This window comes from Helicoverpa zea, chromosome 31 (assembly GCF_022581195.2).
Source record: "Helicoverpa zea isolate HzStark_Cry1AcR chromosome 31, ilHelZeax1.1, whole genome shotgun sequence".
NCBI classification, from domain to species: Eukaryota; Metazoa; Arthropoda; class Insecta; order Lepidoptera; family Noctuidae; genus Helicoverpa; species Helicoverpa zea.
Window position 1 is genome coordinate 14,303,459 of NC_061482.1, and position 18,546 is coordinate 14,322,004.

The 18,546-nt window shown below is 37.5% G+C and overlaps 1 protein-coding gene across 1 annotated transcript in view; it reads left to right on the forward strand.

Annotated features, from left to right (window-relative positions):
* Positions 1-18,546, forward strand: part of LOC124645392 (dynein axonemal heavy chain 5) — a 74,382-nt gene that overhangs the window by 38,162 nt on the left and 17,674 nt on the right. Inside the window, exons 18-34 of the mRNA XM_047185193.1 lie at positions 1,741-1,907; positions 2,892-3,104; positions 3,330-3,558; positions 3,864-4,063; positions 4,155-4,436; positions 4,511-4,770; positions 4,925-5,144; positions 9,636-9,835; positions 11,226-11,701; positions 12,066-12,277; positions 12,521-12,745; positions 14,162-14,334; positions 14,960-15,115; positions 16,096-16,306; positions 17,064-17,258; positions 17,843-18,139; positions 18,412-18,530. Coding sequence (XP_047041149.1) covers positions 1,741-1,907; positions 2,892-3,104; positions 3,330-3,558; positions 3,864-4,063; positions 4,155-4,436; positions 4,511-4,770; positions 4,925-5,144; positions 9,636-9,835; positions 11,226-11,701; positions 12,066-12,277; positions 12,521-12,745; positions 14,162-14,334; positions 14,960-15,115; positions 16,096-16,306; positions 17,064-17,258; positions 17,843-18,139; positions 18,412-18,530 — 3,835 coding nt within the window. The remainder of the gene's footprint in view (positions 1-1,740; positions 1,908-2,891; positions 3,105-3,329; positions 3,559-3,863; positions 4,064-4,154; positions 4,437-4,510; positions 4,771-4,924; positions 5,145-9,635; positions 9,836-11,225; positions 11,702-12,065; positions 12,278-12,520; positions 12,746-14,161; positions 14,335-14,959; positions 15,116-16,095; positions 16,307-17,063; positions 17,259-17,842; positions 18,140-18,411; positions 18,531-18,546) is intronic.

Below are 18,546 nucleotides of genomic sequence, written 5' to 3' on the forward strand. Positions count from 1 at the left end.
ACTAAATAGTAAAAAAAAGAATTGGGGGTGGGGCCCCCCATACATGTAACTGAGGGATGAAATTTTTTTTTTCGATGTACATACCCGTGTGGGGTATCAATGGAAAGGTCTTTTAAAATGATATAAAGTTTTCTAAAAAACATTTTTCTTAAAGTGAACGGTTTTTGAGATATCAGCTCTCAAAGTCGTAAAAAGTATGTCCCCCCCCCCTCTATTTTTATAACTACGGGGTATAAAATTCTAAAAAAAATAGAGGTGATGCATGCTAATTAACTCTTTCAACGATTTTTGGTTTGATCAAAGTATCTCTTATAGTTTTTGAGATAGGTTGATTTAACTGTAATTTACGGAACCCTTCGTGCACGAGTCCGACTCGCACTTGGCCGGTTTTTTTTGCGAAATAAATTGAAAAGAATTCGGTGCGGAGCGGCAACGCGGTAACTCCACTGGATGGTTTTATACTAATAAATTAAGTCAAATTTATACGTATTTTGTTTTTGTATGAAAAAAAATATGACAAATAATCAATTATTTATCTTTACTATTGTGACCTATAAACGCAATACTACCCCCCATTCAAGTCCTGGCAGGTAATATTAAAGCACCTTATATAACTCTTTTATTATATGAGGTCCTAGTATAGAAAAACGTATTCTAGACGTAGTATTTTACACGCAAGCGCAATGAGCACGCAACGTGGGCCAAACTCCACGTGGGTATTGTTTGGGTAAACAACGGACAAGGTGGTAAAAATACACCATTACCCGTTAGTTCTGGTTGCACCTTTAGACGGTAGCTTGAGCCTCAGGGTCCCGCCTCTTTCAATTCTTTCATACAATTAAACAATTTGCTTGTGTACTTATAAAAGTTTAAACTAAGTTTTTACACAAGATGCAAGAGTACGTAAATAGTCTTGGTTGGATTTAGGCAGGTAGGCAAACGTGAAATTTTAATCTGTAATAAATGACTATAAAAAATTAAAAATATTTCATTATTTAGTCATATAAACCATCGACGATATTTTGGTTAATAAATAGAAGGTTCAAAATCAATATTAGAGCAAAGTTCCAGATACCTCTTTACTAATCATTAACTCCTGGTGATTTGGATAGAAATTTATTGTTATGGATATAAATTATAATTATTATTTGTTGTGTCAACTAAACAAACGCTTTTCAATGTCCGAGCGGGATATAATATAAATCTCAAGAGAGTTTGATATTGTGTGAAAACAATACTCACCTAATAGTATCTAAGTATAGGACCTCTTTATTTTTCATACTTTCCTAATGAGTAAAATTATAAAGAGCCTATTCAGTTAATGACACGCATGCGTACTTCTCTGTGACGCTTCTTCCCAGTTATGAGTCCCTAGTACTTCGTTGAGTCAGTCGCCTTTTCGGGGATGGATCATGCCTCTAAGGGGCGTTTCCCAATGCGAGATAGGTATGCAACATGTGTTAGGTGTGTGCTGCAATTTCACCAAAGTTCCTGTTGAATCACTCGTCTTTGAAAACATTTTGTACTCAGCTACATCTGGTTAGACTGGAAGCCGACCCCAACATAGTTGGGAAAATAGTTCGGAGGATAATGTAAGACTAACAAACGTACTCGTGTGAAGAAGAAAATTGGTCACAAAGTGAATTATGTATCCATAGCCATAGCCTATTATTAACATGACGCATTGAAAATCCTTTTGCTTACAGCATAGTAAGCTAAAAACTGCAAATTCCTTTACAGAAACACAAAAGAAACCGATCTTCCTCCTTCAGGCTTCGCTAATGATACCCAACGTGTCCGTGACTCCTACTCTTGACGACATCCAAGAGGTGTTGCTACTGGCTGGCAAGCATATATCTGGACTATCGAAGGGCGTTGCACAATGGACGGGTGGAAAAACTTCAAGGGTATTTACAATGCTAAAAAACTATTTGAGTGATGCACTTTCATTAATTTGGCTCATAACCTACCCATCAAATCCGTCGAATATCCGAAATCCGAATTGTTATAACGTGGCGTCCGTGTTACAATTTAAATAGAATAGAATCATTTAGTTGCCATAAACATGTGAATACAACAAATTAATCTTTTGTATTTCAATTTACTCTAAATAATTAGTACTTATACATAAGTTTAGTGTTTTGTAATTTAAAATCCCACCCAAAACAAAAATGTGAAAGACTGCCAAGTTCGATAATATGGGAATGCTTCGCCTATAAAAGAAGTGAGATCTGTATAAGTACCAAGTTCCATACACATACCTCAGTTAAAAATAGTTACTTCTTAATGATGTTACTTGGCAAGTTTTAATAGAAAATTAAACACGACCGGTGTGTCGCTTTTTTTGCTCGAACTTGGCGGACACACTGCCGTGTGTCTAGAAATGTTTGACTATTCACGCTCAATAATTGTAGTACAAAATAAAAGTCTGATAATAAAATATTTTTTATAATGTCCTCGATAAATGGGCTACCTAACACTGAAATAATTTTTCAAATCAAATTATTCGTTCCTGAGATTAGCGCGTTCAAGCAAACAAACAAAATTTCAGCTTTATAATTGTACTAACTTCCGCTTTATAGGAGTGTTTTGAAATGCAATGATAAAAATATTAATATGATTAATTCTTCTTCTCTCCACCTGTGGTGTTAATTGTTTGTGTCGTTTGTCACGATGCACATTGTGGTCTTGTTGTCTGTGGTGTTATTGTCTGCAAACTATGTGCTTTTGCATTTTACTTTCGTTTGCTTGCACTCGATGTGGCTTGTTTCTTCTTTTATGCTGTGAATACGCTTCGCGTCCTGGCTGTACATGTATAGGTGAGCTGGAAGAAAATCGCTTGTCCTTCCTCGAACCCGCTGCTAGACGTTGTTACGAGGCCTGATGAACAGGTCCAGTCAGTCACCGGCCCTCCACCTGCTCAGAAGTCGATGAAAATGGTCGATATGGCTAAGATGAAGAGGAAGAAACATTACAGACTCGAATCAGAAGAGAAACCACAGTTTCCATTCCAACAAAAGAACTTTTATAGTTATGTTATGGAGAATAAAGAGATTGTGAAGACATTGACTTTGCTATCTATGTGCTCGGCAAATGTTAAAACGGTAACTATTGTTATACTTCACTATGTTTTTTTTTTTAATTTTAAATGATGTTAGTTTGACCTGGATCGCATTATTCAATTACTACGATACCGCATCAAATACTAAAATTAAACTGAAATGTACCACATCATCTAGCTTATCCAAGTGATAGACCTTAAGATTGCTATAAAATCTAAAATTCATAGGTATACCTGCCATATTCATAACATCAAAATAATGTTCTAGGAAGTTAACACCCTAGTCAAACGCTGGAGACCTTACCATTACTTATGGAAATGCGAGAAAACGTTGCGGCAGTTGCTAGCTTGGAACCTGAACGACTTCGAACTATCCCTGAAAAGACACAGCGAGCTCGAAGCTAAACTCGAGCTGGAACCTGATGTACTGATCATCGGAAATTGCCTGGCAGTATCCACGGAGAAACTGAAGCTAGGATTAACTACAGAACTTAAAAGTGAGAATTTGAACGATAATTAATTAACATACTTAGAAAACGGTTTCAAATAGTAAAATATATTACTATTATAATATAATGTCTCAGTTCCATCTACGGTCTAATTTAGTTTCCGTCCAACACTTTGAGCCCGTCACAATTTATTCTCTTTAACAAGCGATTTATTCTTCCCTAACCACGAAGTAGTTAAAATCCGATGCTAGATTTTAAAACACTATTCTGAGTATTCTCTACAGTTTTACTTTGCTTATCTGAGCAATATTACGAATTCCTACTATATTTTCTAAACTGACTCCTGCTGTTAGATGGTACTCACAGGATAAGTCAAGCTATGCGCAAGAAATATAAGCGCGAGATGGACTATGTGTACGCTATCATGAATGACTTGGAGCGTAAGCTGGAGAGACCTATCAGAGATCTAGATGACGTCAGAACTGTCATGGAGACTTTGAAGAAGATTAGAGAGCAAGAGGTTGATATGGAACTCAGGATTGATCCAGTAGAGGTGAATTATGAATCATATTATTCTCATTTTTTATTTTAGTCAATAGTTTTTGCCACTGATTACAACAAAAAAAAAAAATCATTTGTAACAGGAAGCATTCAATATCATAACACGATACGAGCTACCTGTAAGCAAAGAAGACCTGGAACAGGTAGACAATCTTCGCTACACTTGGCAGCAGCTACAAGCCAGATCCCTGGCTTCACACTTCTCCTTGCTGAAGATGCAGCCACAGCTCGAAGAAGATCTCAACAGTAACTTGGATAGGTTCAGGGAGGATAATTCTGAGTATGTACACGAGTATCGTTATGCGGGACCTATGCAGCCAGGGTTGAGTCCAAGAGAAGCTTCAGATAGGCTGATACTGTTCCAGGTATTTTAATGTTTTTATCGAAAATAGGTATTAATATGAGGAATATGTTTATTAAACTTAATGTTTTTTTTTAGAATCGTTTTGATGGCATGTGGCGAAAGCTTCAGACATATCAGAATGGTGAAGAGCTATTCGGTTTGCCTCACACTGAGTACCCAGAGCTAGCTCAGATCAGGAAAGAACTGAATCTTCTACAGAAACTATACAAGCTGTATAATGACGTCATCGACAGAGTCAGCAGTTATTACGATATACCTTGGGGAGAAGTGAATATTGAAGAGATTAACAATGAGCTGATGGAGTTCCAGAACCGATGTCGGAAATTGCCTAAAGGGTAAGTCGATTGAATAAATGATTTATGTGCAGCAGACTGAGCACATAAATCTTATCGTATATTATTATCTTGTAAAACTCATATTTGTAATAGTATTAGGACCGGGGCCGAATAAAATGGCTGTTATAGGTCTCATTTTTATCTTCTCACCCAGGCTAAAGGAATGGCCTGCATTCTTTGCGCTGAAGAAAACTATTGACGACTTCAACGACATGTGCCCACTTTTGGAGCTGATGGCTAACAAAGCGATGAAGCCTCGCCACTGGCAGCGAATCATGGAAGTCACTAAATATATCTTCGAATTGGACAACGAAGATTTTTGTTTGAAGAATATTCTGGAAGCACCGTTGCTGCCTAACAAGGAGGATATTGAAGTAAGTGTTATTTATTAGAGAACATATGTAGTTATCATTTTATTTTTTCTTGCCAATGGAAATCATTATCTCCCAAGCCTTCTTCCCAAAGAACTATGTTGGGGTAGACTTCCAGTCTAACCTGATGCGGCTAAGTACCAGTGTTTTAAAAGGAGCGAGTGCCTATCTGACCTCCTCAACCCAGCTACCCGGGCGACCCGATACCCCTTGGTTAGACTGGTGTCAGACTTACTGGCTTCCAACTACCCGTAACGACTGCCAAAGATGTTCAATGACAGCGTGAACCTACAGTTTTCCAAGATATACATAGAAAGTACCTACATAGGTACAAACTTAGACAAGTTGAGTTGCATTGGTACTTATCTGAACTGGAATCGAACCCACGCACTCGTACTTGAGAGGTCGGTTCTTTACCCACAAGGCAACCACGACTGTCATTGTAAATACTCAATTAAAATAACTAATTAAAGCAAACGTCTCTGCGCCGCCTGACAATCGGTTGGTGTACAGTGCGTGGATATCTAGTTGTTCTCTTTCAAAATATATGTCTGGTGATGAGTATCCGCATGCGGCATAAACTTTAAAGTCTCTAAGGCTGTTTTACGCCCGTTGATCTGCACAACCAATCATAAACAGGATGACGCCCAAATTAAAACATCCCTATTGAGCGTGGGCCATCAGCCCTCCCAACGCCCGCGCTAAGTTTAATGGAACACCAGGAATGCATAAATTAAAAGAGGTCAAGTTTATCAGTACGCAGTTCTATACTAAACTATACTATAGGTTCTGTAGAACTATAGGCACTTCATTTTGTCTTAAAACTCTCTAGATGTTGATTATTTCGTTGACATTATTTAATTTCAAATGAACACAAGGAATAAAACGACAAAAATGCTATAAAAAATTTAATGATTAAGAGTTACGAAGTACGGAAGTACCCACTTATATGGAAAATATAGTTAATGTTACTTCTAATATTGTTGCCTTTCTTTAGAAAATCACATTAAGCTGTATTTCCGTTCCCCTCTGACGTGATGCGTGACAACGTAAAAAAATAAGTACCACTCGTATAACTTTGATAGGTGACTTATGAATTTCTTGATACGTTTTTAATTGTTAAACGACCACAATCTACTTAAAATATCTACTTAAAATGACTATTAATTTATGTCATATGCACCCTGAAAGAATCCAATTAGTTTAAAATTGTAATTTGCTTTACCTGTTTATCTACGTTGTGGTGACGAAGAAATCTTTGTTTCCAGAAATAACAGTTACGTGTTATGAAAATAAACAACGTAACATTGATCACAATCTGCATAAACCACATAACCTTAAACAGGGTCGTCGGCTCAAGGCAGGACACCAGGACAACTGTTGTTAGGAAGTATTCGATTTAAAAGACCGGTGCACGTGGTTAGCCGCTATCTGCGCATGTTCGATAATCAAAAGGCCTTTCTGATAGGCTTTGCATACCAGGATTCTATGAATTGTAAAGAGTACTCAAATAAATGTTAGTTTATTGCACTACATATTTTTATATACAAAAGAAAAACGAAAGTTTGACGAGAACAATATATTTACATAATAATATGTATAAAGGAGGGTTTTTTTAATTTTAAAAACTGAATGTGTAAACTACCTCGTGTTTGGGCTTATATTAATCGTATTGATGAGAACTTTCCACTTATACGGATAGTGACAACTATGCTTGTCACTGAAAAGCTAAAAATAAAAATCTTTTTACAAAAAAAAAAAAAAAAACCGACGCCCAAAAACACTGAAAAGCAAAAGAAAAACTGTTCTTAGGTGCATCGGCCTAGAAGTCAGTGTCTAATGGATGTACCTAAGTTTATTTCACCACCGACTTTTAGGCCGATGCACCTAAATATAGTTCTTGGGCGTCGGTTTTATTTTTTTTGTAAAAAGATTTTTATTTTTAGCTTTTCAGTGACAAGCGTAGTTGTCACTATCCGCATAAGTGGAAAGTAAGAAAAATGTGAACGGTCCCGTATTACCTACCGGAACTTTAATCAAATTCGTCTTATAGGCCTTGAGTATCTAGGGCTTTTCTTTTGACTTTATTCGTTTAAAAAACCCTAGTCTCTGAATTCCGTATTAGGTATGTTCTACTTGCCGTTTTCCCACGGCTTCATCGTCACGTTCCTTGGGAACTACTGCCGTACCCGGATAAAATATAGCCTGGGTATAATTACTCAGTTAGCGTGTAGCTTTCAACAGTGAAAAAAAAATTGTAATCGGTTTAATAGTTTCGTAATACAAAAAAAAAAAAAAACTAAAATCCTCTTCACCCAAAATTGTTAAAACTAGACTTTCAGCGTGTTGTGAAGTTGACTAAAATTGCTCAGTGCGCCTTTATTGTTCGTAACAAGTTGTTATTGCACATAGGCAACCAGGCTAGCAGAACAACAAGAATGTCTACGGAACGGGAGCACTGAACGTGCTCGCTGAAACAGAGCGTACATGTGTGAGAGGAAATTACAAGGGGACAGAGCACACCAGTGTGAAAGTGGGGCGGGAAAGCATAAAAACCGCCCAACGTTGCCAACGTATACTAAGTATACAAAAGTTAGGTACCTGCCGGCATAATGAGGCTAAATAATGTTGATATATTTTTGGCCTCTGAAAACAAATTATGAATGATTGGACTGGAATGTGTCATTTGCGTGTTAACTATCTTCTAAAAACCATGTCCTGAATTTTATACACTAGAATTCTATGATTAATAAAGAGATCCAGGATAAACAATTGTTAATGATTTTACCTGGTATTTTTTTTTCTCTGTATTTACTTAAAACAAGCTAGTAAAATGCCCACTATGTTAAGATGATAAAGATAGTTCCTACAACCCTTGCTGTCCTAGTACTTGTGCGGTTATTGAATGGTCCCGTATCGAACATGCGGAATCCGCAGTGACAACAAAGTTTAAGATAGTGTCAGTAGATAGTGCTTTATAAATTACTAATTTTCGTTATCATATGTTTTAATTTCATGACATCAATTAAAATTCTTAATAAAGAAAAATAGAAAGATTCCATCGTGGAAAAATAGTCCTATCCTATACCGATTTATTACGTGTGACTAAAAACTTAGGTCCTTTTTTTTGTAAATATGTAGTAGTTTAGGTAGGATAATTATGTAGGTTTTTTACTAGAATAGTTGTATTAATTTTAACTGTAAAAATAATTAATGTAATAGTGTAAATATTTAACTTAATTTATTTTATGCAATGAAATTTTAAGAATAAGTTTTAGGTGGTTATCGAAGTCCCTATTGTGAATTTATGATTTTTTTAGGTTGTGGAAGAAGTTGATTGTCATCTAGTTGTAGAATCTTATTCTCGGTATTTAAATAATTTAACGTTATTTTTGGAAGATTAAAATATCAGTAGGTATTGATATATTGGACATTTAAATAACTTCTACTTTACTTACTACTTCTACTTTCTTATGATATCGTTATTAATTGTTAGGCTTCATGTTCTCCTAGTACATGTGCGGATTCAAGAAGATGCGGATACTGAACGACGATGGCGGCGGGTGTTCTTCACTGTATTCGGGCAATAAGTATAGATAGAAAAGCAACGCACAATTTTCTAATCAAACGTTGTAGAGTATTTTGTAGTAATAGTTCCTGGGTGGAGTTCAGAAAATCGGTGCTCATAGTGTAGTATTAATTTTGGTTGAGATGATTCTTTTATTTAGTACAAAAAAAATGGTATTTATATTTTTTCTAAGGTCCTGCATTGATAACAACTAATATGTTTCATGAGTTCTCCTCCACTGAGCATAAATTCTTAAGCACATTAAAATGCTTTGGCAATAGCTAGTTAAACCCAAAGAGCTGCTACATCTAGTGTACCAAACAGCTCCAGCGACAGCTAGTGGATATTTTCCGAACTTTAAATTTGTAACCCTCTTGGAAACGAGATGTAAGCTCTCTTTTCTTATGTTCACCTAGTACTTATGCGGATTCAACCAGTTGCGGATTCATAACGCAATATTTTGCGTTTTGGTAACTCGCTACACTAGCGATGGGGTTTGGTAGTTATTTCTTTCTAAGAGCCGATACAAAAGCTGTCAAAACGTTGAGCATATTTTCGAGATAAAATATCTATCAGATAAAAGTTATCTGGCGATTGAAAAATCAGCCCTTAATCAGATACTAATACATAAAATAATCCGGTTTCATTAGGTGATTTAAATTAATTTTAAAATATAATTAGAATAAAACCGGTCCTAATAAGAGCACGTTATTTATACCGTCGTACCTGTGCCCTCCGAAACACAGTCATTGGTGTTCAAGACGGACATACTTGGAAAGTACATACAAAACTTAGAAAAGTTGTATTGGTACTTGCCTGACCTGGAATCAAACCCGATCTATTTATTCAATTTTTAAAGCTTTCTCTGTCACCACTGCGTTAATATGCACGTGTTTACACATTTATCAGTTATTTTTTGCTTGCAGGATATTTGTATATCAGCGATGAAAGAAAAGGATATAGAAGGTAAATTGCGCGGTGTCACAAATGAGTGGTCCGTCCACGAGCTGACTTTCCAGACGTTCAACAATCGTGGTGAACTTCTACTGAGGGGCGACACCACTGCTGAGACTATAGGCCAGCTTGAAGACAGCCTCATGATATTGGGATCCCTGCTTTCTAATCGGTAACGGCATTTTATACGTTACGCTATGTTTTTGAATAATAAAGCTATTGAATTTAGAAGTACATAGTGATCAAATATTTTAAGAATTTTAGGATTAGCATCATCTCCCGAACCTTCTCCCAGCTATTTTTTGGTCAGCTTCCAGCGTAACCGGATGCAGCTGAGTACCAGTATTCTACAAGGAGCGACTGACTATCTGACCTCCTCAACCCAGTTACCCAGGCGACCCAATAACCCTTGGTGTCGTGTCTTTAAAATAATAGAGAAGAAAAAAAAATATCCTACATCGTACAAGCAAAGTTTTCTGCACCTTTTTGATATATACGAGAACTTGACACATCATAGAAGAAGAACCTTTTTTTTTGGGGTTGGGGGAAGTCCTCATGGACTTCCTCCGCCTGGGGAGAGGCGGAGGAGTGTGTCGGACTCTTACCGGCTAAGTGTCCCCCTTGCACGTGGGCGCGGGTCCGCGGGAATCCAAATTCTTCTGTAGCCCCACACTAGTGCTGACCTTCGCTCGGGCCTCATCTCTTGCCCGGGGTAGTGAGGTGTTCACCCACCTCGTGCATCGCCTCAGGGGCACGAGCTGACACACGCGCCCCACCGCCTCGGGTCCATTGAGTAGGGGCGGGAACTTCCCCAAGCTCCTCGTCCCTCCTGGACCCATTCATGGGGGGCGGAAAAGGGCGTTGGCCTCCCTTTTCCTGCGCTCGGTGCGCCTTCTGCGGCCAGGGAAGGGAGTCGAAATCTCCGCCTCCCGTTCCGCAGATTCCTTCTTAAAGTCAGGCTAGAGCTTAGGCTGCCTCTGATTCAGACCTGCTGCCTTTTATTCAACATTTTATTTAATTGAAATATTTACATAATTCTTACTTATGATGAGTTTTTCAATGCTATATAATTATTTGTAGGTTTATATGTTCAAGTTATTTGTTACACATTTTGAAGTATCAAGTTTCATATGATGTGAAGTTAGGTGTTGTCATTTATGTGTATTGTGTGTATGTATTCATGTATTCATGTATTCATACATCTATCCATACGCATAGATAACCTCTGATCTATTTTGTACTAGGATATCATAAACCGCAGGATGTAAGTGATTGTACTGCAGTGACGTTGAGTGCGTTGCACACATTGATTCACGAGTTCGTTCGTGTAGTCAATCCATTAACGTCATTTTTGTGTTAAATTAGACATTCATATTATAACAGTTACTTACCTACCATATTAATTTCATTTGTTTTGGATGTATAATGGTACAATTGCACCGTGAGTGCTTTCAGCAAAAATAAAAACAGCCTTACAAAGGTCAATGGCTCGTCAGTCATTACAACTCCAGAAGTTCAACAAAATCATATCAATGCAACAAAGTATTTTTTCTATTCTGCAGCTACAACGCACCATTCAGAAAACAAATTCAGCAATGGCTGTACGATCTTCAAAGTACGAACGAGATCCTAGAAAGGTGGCTTCTTGTACAAAACATGTGGGTTTATCTCGAAGCCGTATTCGTCGGTGGTGATATCGCCAAACAACTGCCCAAGGAAGCTAAGAGGTTCTCTAAAATCGACAAATCCTGGCAGAAAATTATGCAAAGGGCTCATGAAACTCCTGGTGTGGTTTCCTGCTGTGTAGGGGATGATCTTCTCAGACAATTGCTCCCACATCTTCAAGAACAACTTGAATTATGCCAAAAGAGTCTCAGTGGCTATCTAGAAAGGAAAAGAACCATGTTCCCGCGATTCTTCTTTGTGTCAGACCCGGCCTTATTAGAAATTTTGGGCCAGGCATCAGACTCGCATACCATACAGAACCATTTGCTGTCTATTTTTGATAATATTAGATACGTCAAGTTCCATGATATCGGTAAGTAGATAATTTACTTAATACTTACTTATAATAAATTTCACTTTGAGTTTAGGCTTTGTTCAAAACAAACTGAATGTCAGCCGTCGAATGTGAGCGAACGTTAAGCAGTTTATTGTATTTCCATACATATTCACTTTTTCAGTAACATGCTGACATTTGGCGGCTGGCAGTCAGTTTGAACGCAGCCTTAAGGTTCCGTTCGTTACGTTTTTTTTTAGATGATATAGTACTTAATAGTCTAACTGTACATCATATCTTTTTCATACACATGATTACAATCCAGTCATTCGTCACTATCCTAAAACTCTTAACGACCTGTGTGGTTTAACGACAGTTTGAAACGAAACAATAACATTTTCAGAATACAACAAGATGATTGCAATAGTGTCATCAGAAGGCGAGGAGATAAAGCTGGAGCGTCCGGTGCGAGCTGAGGGTTCCGTAGAGACATGGCTGACATCGCTGTTACAGTCTGCACAGGGCAGCTTGCACGCCATCATTAGGAACGCAGTGGCCGTTATTAATGATCCCGCTTTCAATCTTCTGTTGTTCCTGGATAAAATGCCGGCACAGGTAAGAACGCGTTTTTCTTAATTAATTCAATTATTATTTCATTTTCATATATCGGAAATTTGAAAAAAAAGTTACGTATAAAGTGTTATATATGTTATCTATGTTTTCCTACCCCACAGGCGGGCAAAATTTACAACTTGAAAACTCATGTTGGTCAGGCACATTATACTGTCAAAAAGGCTTCCTCTCCTGTCATCTTTAATCCATAAATGTTTACAAACTAATCAAATGTTATTTCAACAGATTGGTCTGTTGGGCATTCAAATAATATGGACGAGAGACGCCGAGCTGGCTCTGATGCAAGCTCGTCAAGACAAGAAGATAATGATGGAAACCAATAACAAGTTTCTGGAGTTACTGAACACCTTGATCGATCAGACTACGAGAAACTTATTGAAGATAGAAAGAATTAAATTTGAAACGCTCATTACCATTCATGTCCATCAAAGAGACATTTTCGATATGCTGGTAAGTACATTAACGTGGGTTTTCTGTAGGGTCATTGAAAGTGAAACTATCTTTACTAGGATGTATCCTCGTGATCATGTTCCCCTTGTGAATCCTTCTATAAATAACGATCTAAGACTCAAAGGCATTTACTTGTTATGGATATGCATGGAACACGTCACAGCGAATGCACTCTTGAATCTCTGCTGTTCTGGTATTTCGACAGGTCGGTATTGATCTGATTCAAGGCTTTGAGATGTCTTGTGGCTACTTTTAACGTAACTGGGTTATTATTGTTTATTGATTGATGTATTTGAATCAATTAGTTAGTTAAAGCGAGTTTAATACTAAGCAGTGATAATGTTGCTAATTGATGTGAAATTGTTATGTAAAGAATGTACTTTATTAGGTACCATTATGATAAAACAATATATCGACTGCAAGCAAGCAATACCTCCTATCTGACATTTTTGTTTCAAAAAACCAAAAAACTTGTATCTACCATAAACTACCTTTAGATTCAAAATAAAAACAAAAAACTTTATTAATCAATACTATGCTTATAGTTCGGCCATTCAGAGAATGCGTTCCTGACACGTCGCGATTGAACTGACGACGTAACTTTGCAATGGCGTTGCAGTTACGATAAAAATATTTTTGCTGGTTGTTTACCGTTTTAACAATTGAGGAGCATTAAAACAACATTATTATATCAATAATCAATGAATGTAGTTACGTCGTCAGTTCAATCGCGACGTGTCAGGAACGCATTCTCTGAATGGCCGAACTATAGATATATTGATATATTGATAGTCGTGGTAGCCTAGTGGGTAAAGAACCAACCTCTCAAGTATGAGGGCACGGGTTCGATTCCAGGTCAGGCAAGTACCAATGCAACTTTTCTAAGTTTGTATGTACTTTCTAAGTATATCTTAGACGCCAATGGCTGATAAAAAGGTGAAGGAAAACATCTCGAGGAAACCTGGACTATATGTATAGTCTGAAGTCACCAACCCGCATTGAGCAAGCGTGGTGATTAATGCTCAATCCTTCTCCGTGTGAGAGGAGGCCGCAGCCCAGCAGTGGGACGATAAAAAGGCTGTAACAGTACTATGCTTAGAAAAAGAAAACTTGGATTTTCAGTATCTCATTATACCTTCCTCGGAATAAGGATTTTATTAAGTTTTATTGTTCCCCTTTAAAATCCACCCGGAGTCAGATAGGAGGTATTGCTTGCTTGCAGTCGATATATAACAACCAAGCCAAGCCTATTGATCTTATACATATGTAAGTCGAGCAAAAACAAGCCTTCTAGACAACGTTTTGATGGATTTAACTGTAAAAAAAATATATAAGTATTTTTACTTTGGCCATGTCTGCTTATACCTCAAATATATCATAAGCATATTTTCACGAAAGTAATGTGTAATCTTCCAGTGTCGTCTCAACGTCCGTTCGGCGAATGATTTCGAGTGGCTGAAGCAGTGCAGGTTCTATTTCAAGGAAGATGCTGACAAGACGTGGATCTCTGTCACCGACGTCACCTTTACTTACCAGAACGAATACTTGGGCTGTACCGATAGGCTCGTGATCACGCCTCTTACTGACAGGTTTGTTTACATTCGTTAAAGATTTATTTTGCTTTATTTTTATAAAAAGGTATAATATAATGGTTCTTTCGATTTCAGACACCTATCGAAATCACTCGGTAATCTAGTTTTATGATTATGTAAATATTTAACTGACACATTTGATTTAATGAAGAATTTGTTTATCAGGACGTTGCTTATGTCGTCGTTTATTTATGTCAGGACGATGACTATTTTATGAGAATTGAAACTGTCATTAAGAATGTTTTCCTTCATTTACAAAAAAAAATATGTTTTTCATTAAATTACACGTAGGTTCTTATATATTACAATTACACTACGTAAATTTCAATTACACATCATCAGCCTACGTCTCACACGTAACATGACAACTTTCACACAATCAATCCATCGTTGCTTTTGTCGTCGCATTCCTATATATTCATCTACATATGAATGTTAATTCCTATATGCTCATCACCTTCTCGCAACATGGTCGTCATTCCTCCGCATCCGTGCCCATACCATGACAGACTGTTGCCAAATAGTTTTTCGGTTACCAGTGCCACTTTCAGTGTCGGTCGAGCCTGCAGCAGGACACATTAACATACTCAACTTTATTTTGACTCTCGCTCATATGTTTCAGATGCTACATTACCCTCGCTCAAGCGCTAGCAATGAGTATGGGCGGCGCTCCATGCGGCCCCGCTGGCACAGGCAAGACTGAGACCGTCAAAGACATGGGCAAGACTCTGGCTAAATACGTCGTCGTCTTCAACTGCTCCGATCAGATGGACTACAGGTACTCATCTATATCTGTCTGTATTACTACATATATAAGAGGAAAGATTAATTTGTTTGAATCCGATAATCACCGGAACCATTGAACCGATTCGAATAATTATTTCACTATTAGGTAGCTAAATACCTGCGCTGAATATGGGCTATATTTTATTTTGGGTAGGTACGGGCAGAAGCATGAAACAAGCGCGGAATGGCTAGCACTCAATTTAATGAGCGCCGTCCGTGTAGAAGCCCAATTAAACCGTAAAATGATTAGGGTTGGTAAAAATGGAATTATTCCTTTAGTAAAAAAATAACCATTGTTAAAGTTGCAAACTTATTTGTCCAATCGGATGTCTCAGAACCTACAAACAAACCCCATATTTTTGGCTGACATTAAAAACATATGAACATCTAGATTTTATAGTCCTATGCACTTTACTTATACCTTGGTCTGCGTACAAACGCACAGATGCCAAATCAACGAGCCATACCCATACATCATTATTATGAATGTGTGCATACCTCTACACACTTGGAGAGCACAGTTGGGGGATCTCGTGATCTCATCGTCACTCGGCTGATAGCCGGTGCTCAGACCAATCACCAATTTATCAGTCGAGAGTAAAGAAGAGGAAGTAAAATTAGAAGCACACAATTGATGGTTTTAGACGAACTTTAAAGTTTCGTTTTCGTATGATTTTTTGACACTGGTAATCAGCTGCGTCCAGTTAGAAGGCCGACCTGAGCATAGTTAGGTGGGAAAAGGCTAGTAAGACGATGAGACAAAATTTATCTTTAGGGAATACAAGGGAATATGATACGAAATTACATATTCTAGCGTGTTGTGTTGTTCTTAAAAAATTGGTTTGAGTTTATTAAACTGATTACACTTCTTAAGCCCATCCACCGTGAATGATGTTACTAAGATTTAAATGAGAACATGATATATAGCAAAAATATCACCATAAATCCAAAAGCAACAAATTAAATTTTCAGGGGTTTAGGCCGAATATACAAAGGCTTAGCTCAATCAGGTTCGTGGGGGTGTTTCGACGAGTTCAACCGCATAGAGTTGCCGGTACTGTCGGTTGCTGCTCAACAAGTCGCCGTCGTGCTGGCCGCTAAGAAGGAAAAGAAGAAAAGCTTTGTCTTCACTGATGGCGATGTCTCTGAAATGTGCCCCGAATTCGGAATATTTATTACTATGGTAATGCTGTTCTTTTATTAACACGCTTTTATTAGATCGACCTGTATGTGACTATGTAATGGAATATAAGAATATAATGGGTAAGTAACTAATTTAATCGATTTCAAGTCATGAAAATAGGCGTTACGGCAGGGTTAAAAAAGTGAAGAAAAAGAAAAAGTCGGACCAATTATTTTTATTCAGTCATGCCTATTGGCAGCCGTACATATGAATGTTGTTTTAATGAAAATACAATAATACAGTACTGCAAAATTGATCGTTTGGACTTGTTTCAAAAAGTCTTGTGATGAACTATGACGACGGTTAGGTTTCGAGTTTTAATTATGAAGCCGGATTTTGTTTTATTTGAGCATTTATTTATTAAAGCGTGATTTTTAATGACTTTTTAACAACTAATATATCTTGCACCAAAAAGTTAATGGTGTATGGCTCTTGCTGAAATGACGCGCCCACTACCGCGTTTTTATTTATAATTTGAAGTGCGCCGCGAACCGTAAATTCGCTAAAGCGCATTATTTCAGCTTTGACAAGCTTTAATTTTTTATTAAGTGGGGCATGATAGCATGTTGAGTGCAATATGGATGTTATGCAGTGAGGTGCACGTAGTAGTGATAGTCTTGTTTAATTTATTTAGTAGTAATACATCGCACTTATTTCTTACAGTTTTTGTTCTATACTTTGAGTTGTACGTAATAAATATGTCCCTAAATCCTTGTTTCCGGAGTCTAATGCAGCAATGGGATTGTTTTCTCAACAGAACCCAGGATATGCCGGTCGTAAAGAGTTACCAGAAAACTTGAAGATCCAATTCCGAACGGTAGCCATGATGGTGCCTGATAGACAGATCATCATAAGAGTGAAACTTGCGTCTTGTGGCTTTCTAGAAAATATTACATTGGCCAGGAAGTTCTACACTCTTTACAAACTATGTGAGGAGCAATTGACGAAGCAGGTGGGTTTCTAAAACGGTTTTACTGTAGAAGTTCAAGACCTAACACACATCATGATATGTGATGTTATTGCACCTTGACACGTTGAAGTGAGACCCTCAATGCGAAAAAGGGACCATGCATCCATTGATCATGCGTCGTTTTACTCATGTTGTTTAACATCTCTCTCATGACCTCAAAGGTCAAGAGCACGCGCTACCTCTGTGAAACTCATAATATCCTAGTAACTGAAACGCTTATATTACTATGTGTACCTATATTTTGTAGCTATATACTATTTATTTATCTACAGAACGATATCCTACATCCTTTGCTACTGTGTTTTATTTTATTTACTAGTGGCCCGCCCTCGCTTCGCTTCGGTAACTTCTAAAATTATGAGTGTTTCTCTACTATATTTTTCATGTATTATACAAATAAACCTTCCCCTTGAAACACTCTTTCTGATAAACAAAAACCAGCATGAAAATTGGTTGCGTGGTTTTGAAGATTTAAGCGTACAACATAGGGATGAAGGGAGAGAAAAAGCGACTTTGTTTTATGCTCTGTAGTGTTAGGGTTTAATTTTTTTTTTTATTGACTTCAGGTCCATTACGACTTCGGTCTTCGCAACATCTTATCCGTGCTTCGTACTCTTGGCGCAGTAAAACGAGTGAACAGCAAAGACAATGAAAGTACCATAGTTATGAGAGTTCTTCGAGACATGAATCTGTCTAAATTAATTGATGAGGATGAACCTCTCTTCATTTCGCTGGTTGCAGACTTGTTCCCAAACCAGGCTTTAGAGAAGACAACCTACACGGATTTAGAGGAGGCTATAAAGAAACAAGTTGATTTACTTGGCCTAATCAGCCATCCACCTTGGTTGTTAAAGATCATCCAGGTAATGATTCTATTAAAATGTATAGCAGTAACTATGTAATTTCGGTCGCTAAGGTATGTGATGATTTGTGGTTCAACATTATCTGAATCATTGAATCAGAAAAAAAGGGGTTTGATTTTTCGTCTGACCTTTTCATGATGTAATTTCTCACCTCACTCTTATTAATGAATAAATCCTTGAACATCTATAGACAAAAATAATTCTAGTTTCAATTTCTATTGTAGGTAATTAATAATTAAAATGACTAAATATAATTGCATGTTTTTTTTTAGTTGTATGAAACTCAGCGAGTGCGTCACGGTATTATGACGCTGGGGCCGCCGGGAGCCGGCAAGACGACCTGCATCCAGACCCTCATGAGTGCTCTCACTGAAACCGAAAACCCACACAAGTAAGGAACTATGACA